The 13,752-nt window shown below is 44.2% G+C and overlaps 1 protein-coding gene across 10 annotated transcripts in view; it reads right to left on the minus strand.

Moving 5' to 3' along the window:
• Positions 1–13,752, minus strand: part of RYR3 (ryanodine receptor 3) — a 786,940-nt gene that overhangs the window by 367,659 nt on the left and 405,529 nt on the right. For all 10 annotated transcript variants that reach the window (XM_073638993.1, XM_073639000.1, XM_073639001.1 and 7 more), the window contains 3 exons: positions 10,001–10,164; positions 9,265–9,430; positions 7,435–7,521 (listed from right to left, as the gene is read on the minus strand). In XM_073638993.1, the coding sequence (XP_073495094.1) occupies positions 7,435–7,521; positions 9,265–9,430; positions 10,001–10,164 (417 nt within the window). The remainder of the gene's footprint in view (positions 1–7,434; positions 7,522–9,264; positions 9,431–10,000; positions 10,165–13,752) is intronic.

Genomic DNA, 13,752 nt, shown 5'->3' on the forward strand with positions numbered 1-13,752 from the left:
TTGCGTGCCTTCGATTATTCCACGCGGATGGCGAGTGCAGATGATGCACTAGTCAGCATGACTATCCCCCTTATCTGCCTGCTTGAAAAAACACTGCAAGCACTAAGGGACGAGGTTTTGGAAGAGGTGGAGGATGAGGAGTCACAAATGCCATCTGCTTCTCTACAGTCTGCGCAACGTGGTTCCTCACAAAGGCCTAGGCAGGGGACACTTTGTGAGGAGGATGAGGAGGAGTCAATGGATGAGGAAGACATCTGTCCAGAGGAGGGAGGTACACAATGCTCTAGTAGTCAGTATCTAGAGCGAGGGTGGGGTGATGCAGAGCAGGCAGAGATCACGCCTCAAGCAGGGGACAGCGTTTCTTGGCCAGTTGGCAGTCTGCAGCACATGGTTGATTTCATGCTGCAGTGCCTCAGAAACGACCGCCGCATCGCCCACATTCTCAACACGGCTGATTATTGGGTGTCCACCCTCCTAGATCCTCGCTACCGGGACAACTTACAAAGCCTCATAACACCATTGAACCGGGAGCGTAAAATGCGGGAGTACCAAGACGCACTGGTGCATTCCATCATGTTCTCCATTCCAACCGAGAGCAGTGCTGCTAGTGCTTTACAAAGCAGCTCAGTGCGTCGAGGCAGTGGAGGAAGCTCTGCACAAAGAGGGAGCAGATGCAGCGCCTCAGCACAAGGCAAGACCAGTATGGCCGAAATGTGGCAAAGTTTTGTGTCCCCGCCGCCACAAATGTCTACACCATCACAGACAGCTCCAGTCAGCAGGAGGCAACGTTTCCGTCAGATGGTGACAGACTACATGTCTTGCCCTCTTAGTGTACTCCCAGACGGCTCTTCTCCCTTCAAGTTTTGGGTCTGTAAGCTGGATACATGGCCAGAGCTTAGTCAGTATGCACTGGAGGTGCTAGCTTGCCCTGCTGCTAGTGTATTATCGGAACGCGTCTTTAGTGCCGCAGGTGGTGTACTAACAGACCGTCGCATGCGACTATCCTCCGATAACGTTGACCGGCTTACTTTTCTCAAAATGAACAAGGCCTGGATCTCTCATGAATTTGCCAGTCCTCTTCCAGAATAAATAATTGGTTGGCAACAGTATCCAGGTCTCCTGTTCTGTTCATGTTTCTACCACCTGAACTGTAATCCCTGAGCTCCAACACCGCCAGTTGGCGCTCGGAAGTGCCGTCTGCACAGTCAACACTTGCTGCCGTGTTATTGGGGTTCAGTAACGTCAGCTGTTCTCCTGCTGTGCGGACGGCAATTTCTCCTGATTTGTCCACATCCACTGTACTACACATTTTAAAGTTGCTCCAATTACTCCTCTGGCTCCTCTGTTTTCATTCTTATCCCTGGGCTCCAGCACCGCCAGTTGGCGCTCGGAAGTGCTGTCTGCACAGTCAACACTTGCTACCATGTTATTGGGGTTCAGTAACGTCAGCTGTTCCCCTGCTGTGCGGACGGCAATTTCTCCTGCTCTGTCCACATTCTCACTACTACAGATTTTAAAGTTGCTCCAATTACACCTCTGGCTCCTCTGTTTTCAGTATTATCCCTGAGCTCCAACACCGCCAGTTGGCGCACGGAAGTGCCGTCTGCACAGTCAACACTTGCTGCCGTGTTATTGGGGTTCAGTAACGTCAGCTGTTCTCCTGCTGTGCGGACGGCAATTTCTCCTGCTTTGTCCACATCCACTGTACTACACATTTTAAAGTTGCTCGAATTACACCTCTGGCTCCTCTGTTTTCATTCTTATCCCTGGGCTCCAGCACCGCCAGTTGGCGCTCGGAAGTGCCGTCTGCACAGTCAACACTTGCTACCATGTTATTGGGGTTCAGTAACGTCAGCTGTTCCCCTGCTGTGTTCACGGCAATTTCTCCTGCTCTGTCCATATTCACTGTGCTACTTATTTAAAACTTGCTCCAATTACACCTCTGGCTCCTCCGTTTTTAGTATTTACCCTGGGCTCCAACACCGCCAGTTGGCGCTCGGAAGTGCTGTCTGCACAGTCAACACTTGCTGCCGTGTTATTGGGGTTCAGTAACGTCAGCTGTTCCCCTGCTGTGCGGACGGCAATTTCTCCTGCTCTGTCCACATTCTCACTACTACAGATTTTAAAGTTGCTCCAATTACACCTCTGGCTCCTCTGTTTTCATTCTTATCCCTGGGCTCCAGCACCGCCAGTTGGCACTCGGAAGTGCTGTCTGCACAGTCAACACTTGCTACCATGTTATTGGGGTTCAGTAACGTCAGCTGTTCCCCTGCTGTGCGGACGGCAATTTCTCCTGCTCTGTCCACATTCTCACTACTACAGATTTTAAAGTTGCTCCAATTACACCTCTGGCTCCTCTGTTTTCATTCTTATCCCTGGGCTCCAGCACCGCCAGTTGGCGCTCGGAAGTGCCGTCTGCACAGTCAACACTTGCTGCCGTGTTATTGGGGTTCAGTAACGTCAGCTGTTCTCCTGCTGTGCGGACGGCAATTTCTCCTGATTTGTCCACATCCACTGTACTACACATTTTAAAGTTGCTCCAATTACTCCTCTGGCTCCTCTGTTTTCATTCTTATCCCTGGGCTCCAGCACCGCCAGTTGGCGCTCGGAAGTGCTGTCTGCACAGTCAACACTTGCTACCATGTTATTGGGGTTCAGTAACGTCAGCTGTTCCCCTGCTGTGCGGACGGCAATTTCTCCTGCTCTGTCCACATTCTCACTACTACAGATTTTAAAGTTGCTCCAATTACACCTCTGGCTCCTCTGTTTTCAGTATTATCCCTGAGCTCCAACACCGCCAGTTGGCGCACGGAAGTGCCGTCTGCACAGTCAACACTTGCTGCCGTGTTATTGGGGTTCAGTAACGTCAGCTGTTCTCCTGCTGTGCGGACGGCAATTTCTCCTGCTTTGTCCAAATCCACTGTACTACACATTTTAAAGTTGCTCGAATTACACCTCTGGCTCCTCTGTTTTCATTCTTATCCCTGGGCTCCAGCACCGCCAGTTGGCGCTCGGAAGTGCCGTCTGCACAGTCAACACTTGCTGCGGTGTTATTGGGGTTCGGTAACGTCAGCTGTTCCCCTGCTGTGTTCACGGCAATTTCTCCTGCTCTGTCCATATTCACTGTGCTACTTATTTAAAACTTGCTCCAATTACACCTCTGGCTCCTCCGTTTTTAGTATTTACCCTGGGCTCCAACACCGCCAGTTGGCGCTCGGAAGTGCTGTCTGCACAGTCAACACTTGCTGCCGTGTTATTGGGGTTCAGTAACGTCAGCTGTTCTCCTGCTGTGCGGACGGCAATTTCTCCTGCTTTGTCCACATCCACTGTACTACACATTTTAAAGTTGCTCGAATTACACCTCTGGCTCCTCTGTTTTCATTCTTATCCCTGGGCTCCAGCACCGCCAGTTGGCGCTCGGAAGTGCCGTCTGCACAGTCAACACTTGCTGCGGTGTTATTGGGGTTCGGTAACGTCAGCTGTTCCCCTGCTGTGTTCACGGCAATTTCTCCTGCTCTGTCCATATTCACTGTGCTACTTATTTAAAACTTGCTTCAATTACACCTCTGGCTCCTCCGTTTTTAGTATTTACCCTGGGCTCCAATACCGCTAGTTGCTGCTCAGAAGTGCCGTCTGCACAGTCAACGCTTGCTCCAGTGTTATTGGGATTCAGTAACGTCAGCTGATCCCCAGCTGTGTGTCCGGCAAATTCTCCTGCTTTGTCCACATCCACTGTAGTACGGATTTAAAACCTCCTCCAAATACACCTCTGGCTCTTCTGTTTTTAGTATTTACCCTGGGCTCCAGCACCGCCAGCTGGTTCTCGGCAGTTCCATTGGCTCTTGTACCTTCTGCTACCCATCCGGGTTCCAGTACCGTCAGCTGGTCCTCGGTAGTTCCATTTGCTCTTGTATCTTCTGCTACCCATCCGGGTTCCAGTACCGTCAGCTGGTTCTCGGCAGTGCCTTTGGATTAGGTGCCTCCTTCTCGGTATCAAAGTTCCACCAACGTCTGCTGGTCCTTGGTAGTGCTTTCTGGCACAGGTACCTCCTGCTTAGTAACCGAGTTCCAGTAACATCAGCTGGTCCTCGGTAGTTCCATTGGCTCTTGTACCTTCTGCTACCCATCCGGGTTCCAGTACCGTCAGCTGGTCCTCGGTAGTTCCATTTGCTCTTGTATCTTCTGCTACCCATCCGGGTTCCAGTACCGTCAGCTGGTTCTCGGCAGTGCCTTTGGATTAGGTGCCTCCTTCTCGGTATCCAAGTTCCACCAACGTCTGCTGGTCCTTGGTAGTGCTTTCTGGCACAGGTACCTCCTGCTTAGTAACCGAGTTCCAGTAACATCAGCTGGTCCTCGGTAGTTCCATTGGCTCTTGTACCTTCTGCTACCCATCCGGGTTCCAGTACCGTCAGCTGGTCCTCGGTAGTTCCATTTGCTCTTGTATCTTCTGCTACCCATCCGGGTTCCAGTACCGTCAGCTGGTTCTCGGCAGTGTCTTTGGCACGGGTACTCCCTCCTGCCCAGCCTGGTTCCAGCACGCCAGCTGTTTCCGGGTAGTGTCAACGTCACTTTGCCTCCAATGCGTTGTCCTGTCGTGTTGCGGTCGGGTTAGCCGACTCTATGGTGCCTGCAGTTTAGGTGACTCCTATGTGGGCTGCGGGATCTGGCAATGAAGGCTGGTTCCATAGTGCCAATAGGACAAGCACCCTCTGTAGGACTGTGGGTTTTGGTAACTGCGGCCGGCTCGCGGCCTTGAACTTTTTTTTTACATGGGTACCTTCTGCTACCCATCCGGGTTCCAGTACCGTCAGCTGGTTCTCGGCAGTGCCTTTGGATTAGGTGCCTCCTTCTCGGTATCCAAGTTCCACCAACGTCTGCTGGTCCTTGGTAGTGCTTTCTGGCACAGGTACCTCCTGCTTAGTAACCGAGTTCCAGTAACATCAGCTGGTCCTCGGTAGTTCCATTGGCTCTTGTACCTTCTGCTACCCATCCGGGTTCCAGTACCGTCAGCTGGTCCTCGGTAGTTCCATTTGCTCTTGTATCTTCTGCTACCCATCCGGGTTCCAGTACCGTCAGCTGGTCCTCGGCAGTGTCTTTGGCACGGGTACTCCCTCCTGCCCAGCCTGGTTCCAGCACGCCAGCTGTTTCCGGGTAGTGTCAACGTCACTTTGCCTCCAATGCGTTGTCCTGTCGTGTTGCGGTCGGGTTAGCCGACTCTATGGTGCCTGCAGTTTAGGTGACTCCTATGTGGGCTGCGGGATCTGGCAATGAAGGCTGGTTCCATAGTGCCAATAGGACAAGCACCCTCTGTAGGACTGTGGGTTTTGGTAACTGCGGCCGGCTCGCGGCCTTGAACTTTTTTTTTACATGGGTACCTTCTGCTACCCATCCGGGTTCCAGTACCGTCAGCTGGTTCTCGGCAGTGCCTTTGGATTAGGTGCCTCCTTCTCGGTATCCAAGTTCCACCAACGTCTGCTGGTCCTTGGTAGTGCTTTCTGGCACAGGTACCTCCTGCTTAGTAACCGAGTTCCAGTAACATCAGCTGGTCCTCGGTAGTTCCATTGGCTCTTGTACCTTCTGCTACCCATCCGGGTTCCAGTAACATCAGCTGGTCCTCGGTAGTTCCATTGGCTCTTGTACCTTCTGCTACCCATCCGGGTTCCAGTACCGTCAGCTGGTTCTCGGCAGTGCCTTTGGATTAGGTGCCTCCTTCTCGGTATCCAAGTTCCACCAACGTCTGCTGGTCCTTGGTAGTGCTTTCTGGCACAGGTACCTCCTGCTTAGTAACCGAGTTCCAGTAACATCAGCTGGTCCTCGGTAGTTCCATTGGCTCTTGTACCTTCTGCTATCCATCCGGGTTCCAGTACCGTCAGCTGGTCCTCGGTAGTTCCTCAGCTTTCTTGTACCTTCTGCTACATTTCCAAGTTCAAGCTTTTTGAAATGGTTCTTGGTAATCACTCTGGATCTCCCTGACGAGGACCCTGAAGACGAGGACCCTGAAGACCAACCCTAAGAAGACGAGGACCCCGAAGACAATGACCCTGAAGACGAGGACCCTGAAGACCACCCCGAAGAAGACGAGGACCCTGAAGACCACCCCGAAGAAGACGAGGACCCTGAAGACCACCCCGAAGAAGACGAGGACCCCGAAGACGAGGACCCAGAAGACCAACCCGAAGAAGACGAGGACCCCGAAGACGAGGACCCCCGAAGACGACGACCCTGAAGACCACCCCGAAGAAGACCAAGAAGATGACCCTGAAGAAGTTGACCAAGAAGACAAAGAAGAGAAGACAAGCACCAAGATACAGAAAAACAAGAGACAGAAAACCAAGAAGCAGAAATACAAGAAGCTGCAGAACAAAAAGCGGAAGAACATTAAGCATAAGACTAAAAATCAGAGCAAAAGATAATATCTAAATTATAAGCAGAAGATGACTAAGCAGTGTATGGGGGTGAGTCCGTTCCTCCTCGTGGTGCCCCTGGAAAAGACCTGCTGCTGCAGGCCAAACTGAACGCGGACAAATCCTGTTGTAAATCTTTTGTGACGGGCAGAACGAAAGGTGTAATGTCCAACCTTTTATAGATAACAACTACAGGAATGCCTGTCACAAATAAGAATATGATGAAGAAGAAGAATATGAAGAAGATGAAGAAGTAGAATATGAAGAATGTAAAAAAAAGAATAATACGAAGAAGGTGAAGAAGAAGAAGGTGAAGAAGAAGTGGATGAAAAAGATGCTGAGGATGATGAAGGAGAAAGTGTGGGAGAAGTAAAAAAGAAGGTGAAGAGCATGGAAGTAGTGAAACATAAATATCTGACAAAATATAAAAATACTTAACATAGTTAATATTTCCGTAACTCAGAACATAATAAAAAAATATTAATTCCTGCTATTCCATTTGACTGGGCTAAACCTCTATGCCTTTATTGTCTCCCCCACCTCCCCCAATACATTCTACATTATTCTTAGTTGTTTTCCTTCATGTAGAAATAACCTACAAGGAAAGAAAGGGTTTATTTTAATTCCGATATTTATGTCCCATTGACTTGCATTGGTTTCCGGTATCGGAATCGGCGATATCCGATACTTTTTCGGTATCGGTCCGATCCAATCCGATCCGATATTTCCCGATATCGGAAGGTATCGCTCAACACTAGTCATTACCTTTCCAGTGGGTAGGTAGCAATTTGTTGTAACTAGATTAGCCCATTTAGTGCCTTGTATTTAAGGGGTTATGTAATTTCAGATGACCCCTTTCCCCTGAGACATTGTGGCACTGGCTTCTGAAACAGCTGATTTTTCAAGGGAAATATGCAGATAGCCATAAAAATAGTTGTTGGTAAGATAATGAAATTGCTCCTAATAATGTGCAACAGAATAAACACTGCTCCATGGCAGGAGAAAGGTTAATGCAAACAGAAAACAATACCTTTAATTTCCCAAGTTCAAACTGGAAGAGATTAGTGCTAGTCGGCTGCAGAAAAACTGCTGGGAACAGCTTGGTGTTTGGTTCAACCTAATAAGGGAAAATGGATTTATTTCAGTAAAAACCATCATCTAACACAACCTAGTAATTCCCTCTAAGTGAAGCATTATTCAAACACAACAGGAGCGCTCAGATTATTCAAGCTGGAAGCCATAATATCTGTTGTGTGGTAGTAATTTGTCAATAATGTCTGCTCAACTGACATAATGGAGTTCAGAAATATGACAAATTACAACTACCCACAACTAAAAGTCTTAAATAAGAATGGATAAATTACTACACGAGTTACAGCGGAAAAGGTAATGTTCAAGTGTAGTGTGGAATCTAGCTATGTCTACAAAACCTGTTACTGAGACAATCTCAAAACCATGATTTGCTACAAATTATCTTTTTGACAATACCTTTCATTTTGTAAAATTAAGGAAAGGAGCTACACTTGTTGAACATGTTTTAGACAAAGATAAGTAGGTCACTGGTGGAAAACTAGAACAGATGAATGTCAAGATATTTCCATGACCATTTTGGTCAGGATTTTGCAACCATAATTGTAAGACAAAATATGGAAGAGATGCAAATTTTTCCATTGTGCTTTTCTTCTGTAAAGTTCAACTCCTGGCTTTGGTTAACCAATACTTATCCAAAATATTGACTAAAATTCACCTTCATGGAAGTAGCCTTACTTTGAGAAAATGATATAATCAGTAAAAATTATGGGAGATCCTGTCTTGTAAAATCATTGCAGTGGTTCTCAGCTTTAACACCATCCTTATTTCCCAGGTATTTCTATACTTTCTGCTCGGACCTCCTACAAACAGCTTTAATCTATGTGGAAATCTGGCAGTAAGTGTTCACAGGGGAAATTAAATATGTGGACAAAAGTTTTGAGACTGACACAAATTGTATTTTTTCTTCTTAAAGGTTGCTGCTTCAATGCTTTTATATCTTGTAGTGGGATGTTACTATGGTTACTGCAGCATAATTCTGTCATTTTTAAAATTGATGAAGCTATTGCCAGAAGAACAGTCGCTTTTGATTTTGACTTGGACATTAACCATAGCAAGACCTAGATTAAGGAAACCATTTATAAGGAAGAGATGCAATAGTTCCCTAGCAAACTTGTCTCTAGGTTTTCAATTTTGTGGTGATGGCAAACATAGCTGTAGTAAATCTATATAGCCCAGACAAGGTATAGTAGTTAAAGAGGTTGTCCCCCACAAACATAGTTAATTTTAATCAATAGATGGAATAAAAATAATTTCCGCAATTGGATGTGTTTAAAAAAAATGTTGCTGTGCTGAGATAATCTTATATAAGTGCTCCTGCTGTGTACTGTGTAATGGCTGTGTCTGACCGTACAGGAATATGGTCTGATCATACCACAGCTCCTGGGCAGGGGAGTAAGGAAAAGAGTATACAGACAGGACAGCAGGGGATCACAGCTGATTATTTTTGTGAAGTAAAACATTTCACTCCCTGCTGTCCTGTGTGCATACTCTTTTCTTCCTCCCCTGCCCAGGAGATGTGGCATTATCAGACCATGTTCCTGCAATGTCAGACACAGCCATTACACAGTACATAGCAGGGGTACATTTATATGATTAAAAAAAAAATGTTTCTGGGCTGAGATAAACACATCTAATGGTTGAACTTATTTTTATTCCAAGATCGATTGATTAAAATTAACTTTGTTGGTGGGAAAACCCCATTAATTTGAAACAATGTGCATCAGATACATAGTAACAATATGCCTGAAAATAAGTTTGTTAAAATTACCTGGTAGCAGGTCCCCAGATCTTTTCCATTGGCTGTAAATGACAGCAGCCCTGTGGCCAGATCAACAAGGCACCCAATATCAATATCTACATTGTTGCGACTTGACCTCTGTGAGCCAGTAGCGAGGTCACCTCCCCACACCATGTAACAATTGCTCCGTTTAACACTGAAAGTATGGAAAAAAGAGGAAGATGATGTAGAAAAACTGAACAGAGGCTGAATTGCTAATATGTTAGTATCTTGTGTGTTTCGATTACTTAAAGAATAACTAAAATTTTTAAACTTTTTATATTTGAGTGCCCTTTTAATTGCAAGGAAAGTCTTGTCCTAAGACACCAACTGATGACTCAAAACACCCTCGAGAGGTGCACAGATCAGGTGACTCTTGCCTGAAAGCGCACACAGAATGAGGTACAGATTCAACAGAAAGCATGGGTTATGAAGCTTATGCTTTCTCTTGAATCAGTATTCCACTCCGTGTACACACTCAGTCAGCAGCTGGGCTCTCTTGTCTCCTAAGCTATGCACCTCTTGGGGTTTGAGTGATGGTTGGTTTCTCAGGACCTTGACTTCCACTGAACTGCTTGCAATTAAAAAGACACTGAAATGTAAAATCAGTTACAAAGGTTTGGTTACTCTTTAAATACTGAGGTTGCACTGTCTGTTTGGTGTGCTTAGTCTGCACACAAACTAGTCCAAGAGCATACTGTGTACATTAGCCAAAACCAGATCTCACCTTTCGTGTACTCTGCCCCTTTCATCTCCTAAAGTGACAGTCACAGTGCAATTTTTGCTTAAGTCAAAATTTTCACTATAGAAGTGGTAGTCAGGAGTCACCCATCCTACCCACACTGAGGATGGGTCTTGTCCAGCGAATATCCGGACAGAGTAGTAATACAACTGGAAAGAAAAATAAAAATAAGCATAACTAATGATACAAAACACATGAGTGGTGACTAAAGCTGCTCTGCGCACACCTCTATGAGTGCAATTCAGTGGCTTCTGGGAGGAATAAAATAAATTTTCTCCTGGCTGAGCCATGGGTATTGCATGGGTGTTGCCTTCCTCCAACTGTATTGAAGAAGCCCAAGGCGAAACGGCGTCATCGGGGTAAAATCACAGTCTTATCACTCACAAGCTGCTAATTGAGTCATGTAAGTACCCTCCTCAGAATTATTATGTCCGCTCTCAGTGAACTTTAGTGACTTTGTCCCTATTTGCACATCATGTTTCCTATGAAATTACCTTGTTGCTGACTTTTTTTACATTGCACTGTTCTAAATACAACTAATGATATATGAGGGTTTTATTTATAGCATATAGAGATATAAATTTTTGGCACTTGCAATTTACATTTTTTGAATCTCGGGCTATAATTATGTTTTTCAAAAAAAAAAAATTCTCAGCACTTTATTATTAGGGAATGGGGGCAATAGAATTGGAAATTTGAGTACTCTAATACTGTTAATTGTATTTATGGAGAAAATTTACCATAATAACATAGGTTTGTGATTGATACTTGACTTTTGATTTTGAAAGTACCTATATTTTTTAATTGAATGGAAATAAAAAATATTTATCTTAATGATTTTGTTTATATCTTCCTTTTAAACTGGACTGATTTAGCTCTAGTTTTTGTTGATATAATACCCTGAACGGGAAGTTGTAATTTGTATATGACCCTTTTTGGTTTATTTTAACTTGAAACTATTGGCAAGTATTGGACCCAATCCAAAATATCTAAAAAGGGACTCAATTATTACTTGGTCTTCTCATATATGGGTTAAAGAAACATTTTGGCCCCTCATAAGCTCTATGGCTTGGGTATAACTGCAACCCCTGAATCCAATACTGCCTATCTTCTTTTGTACTTTGGTACTGACAAAAGCACAAAAAACGTGTTTCCAGAGATTTAAAGAAAAAAGGGTGTCCATGGTCGAGGAGCAGCAGCCCAACCTTAAGGTCATGTGCAATGTAAATCGTCTTGAGGAGGTAAAGTATGCTGCTACTGGGTTCTGGAAAAGTGATGAAAAACATTTAAGCATCTGGGGGTCTGATAAATGAATCTGGGTGTGGCAAATAGTCAAAAAAGTGTGTGCAGTGGAATACTTGAAGTCTACTGTAAAATTTAGTGAGAAAAAAAGAAAATGATATAATGCTATATTTCAGGGTTTAGGGCTAGGCCCCTTCATTCATGTGAAGTGGATTGTTGATGCAACAGCATACAAATACATTTCTGACAATTATATGGTTTCAATTTTGCACCAACTCTTTGGGTAAGGCCCCTTTTGTTCTAGGGGTGTCCATTAAGACATAGGGAAGTGTAGAGGAACTGCATAGAGCCTTTACCTCAACCACATGAAACAACTTTGGGATGACTGGGAATGGCAATCACAAGACAAACCTAATCCAACATCTATGTTTGACCAAATAATCATTTGGCTGAATGGCACATATATATATATATTATAAAAATATTTGCACAAAAAACATTAATTTATGTTGAACCACTATTTTTACTTCAAATTATGTAATAACATTTACTGAAGGCATGTTTATTTTATTTAAAGGGGACCTTTCACAAAAAAAATTTATGTTGAACTAGACACACAATGCAATAATGGCTGCAGAGCTGAATAAAAATTTTATTTCGCCCCTCCATTGCGGAGATATTAGCAATCAAAGTATTTGGCACCTAATAAGTTAATTTTTGTTACATCAAAGTTGGTGTTATCAGAGTTTTCCTCTCTCTGTATGATGTAAACCAATTATAAGCAGGCAGCAACATACTGGAGAAAAAAGAACATGCCCCCACAGTAGCTTAGAACAGGTTTATCAGTGTGTGAGATGTAATCACACTTACCTCTGTTGTGCTCAAGCAACTTGTACATCCTCTGCAGTCAGATCAGACCAGAGTGTCATTATGTCTCATACAGGCATAGCCCAGAACAGGCAGGCCACTCCTGTGTGAGATATGACAGCCTGCTCTGCGCTCACTGCAGAGAGATTACGAGTTCCCTAACCACAACATAAATGTGATTACTGACTCGAGACAGGCAGTGTGGGGGAGAGGCAGTACAGCAGAGGTGACAGTGCTATGAGAGGAGGAGAGCTGAAAGAAAGGTTTGAAATGTGACACTGCTAAACTCTGTTGTACTGCCCCATCCCTTCCCATACTGATTCCTTGGACCTTATCTTAACCCCTTAGTGACCAGGCCAATTTTTTTAAATCTGACATATGTCACTTTATATAGTAATAACTCTGGAATGCTTCAACATATTCCATTGATATTGAGATTGTTTTTTTGAGACACATTATACTTGGGGTAAATTTAGGTTGACATGTTTTGCGTTTATTCATAAATATGTCAGAAATTTGACAAAAACTTAAGAAATTGAAAATTTTTTAAACAGTTGCAATTTTCTAACTTTGAATGACTATCCCTTTAATCCCAATACTCATACCACACAAAAACTATAATAAATTACATTTCCCTCATGTACGGTTTAGTTTAGCATCATTTGTAAAGTGTTTTATTTTGTTAACATTTTAGAAGGTTTAAAAATGTAGCAGTAATTTTTCATTTTTTCAAGGAAATTTACAAAGCTTATTTTTATAGGGACCTATTCATTTTTTAAGAGGCTTTGGGGGATTTATATATTGGAAACTCCCAAAAGTGATACCATTTTAAAGACCGCACCCTTCAACTTATTCAAAATTGCTGTCAGGTAGTTCATTAACCCTTCAGGTGCTTTTCAGGAATTAATGCAAATTGGCATGATAGGAATAAAAAAGATAACTCTAAGGCCATTATTTGAACTGCCATGGCAAAAATTAGAACCACACTATCAAGAACTCAGGGTGCCAATGGGGTTAAAGAGGAAGCCCCCACACTGTTAACCATTTAGATGCCAGTCACTATTGACAGCAGCATTTAAGGGGTTAAACAGCCATAGTCGTTGCCAACACTGATTGCGGCTGATGCAGCAAGTTGTCAGCTATAGTGTACAGCTGATAGCTGCTGGATTGTCACCCATCGGGGGATGCTAGTCTCTTAAATTACAGGTAAGTAAAAAGACGTATTGGTAGTCACTAAGGGGTTAAAGCTGTATTGCCAGCACTTTCTAATCATGCAGGAGGTTAGACCAGAAGATCAGGGCTGTCTCATACATCTCACACACTAAGAAACCTGCTCTAAGCTATGGTGAGGGCATGCTTTTTTTTTCCTGCTTATGAATGGTCATGTCATGAGGAGGAAGAAGTACACACCCCCAGTGAAAACTATCTGATAACACCCAAAAAAAACCATTAACTCATCAGGTGCCAAATACTTTGGTAACATTTCTGCAACAGGGAAACAAAATTAAAAAAATAAAAACTTTTTATTCTGCTCTGCAGTCACTATTGCATCCCGTGTCCAGTTCAAAATGAAAAATTTGGTGAAAGGTCCTCTTTAACCCCTTTCCGACATGTCGGGTCTCTTCCTT

This window comes from Phyllobates terribilis, unplaced genomic scaffold (genome assembly GCF_046119375.1).
Source record: "Phyllobates terribilis strain yellow unplaced genomic scaffold, ASM4611937v1 Scaffold_7__3_contigs__length_470593459, whole genome shotgun sequence".
NCBI classification, from domain to species: domain Eukaryota; kingdom Metazoa; phylum Chordata; class Amphibia; order Anura; family Dendrobatidae; genus Phyllobates; species Phyllobates terribilis.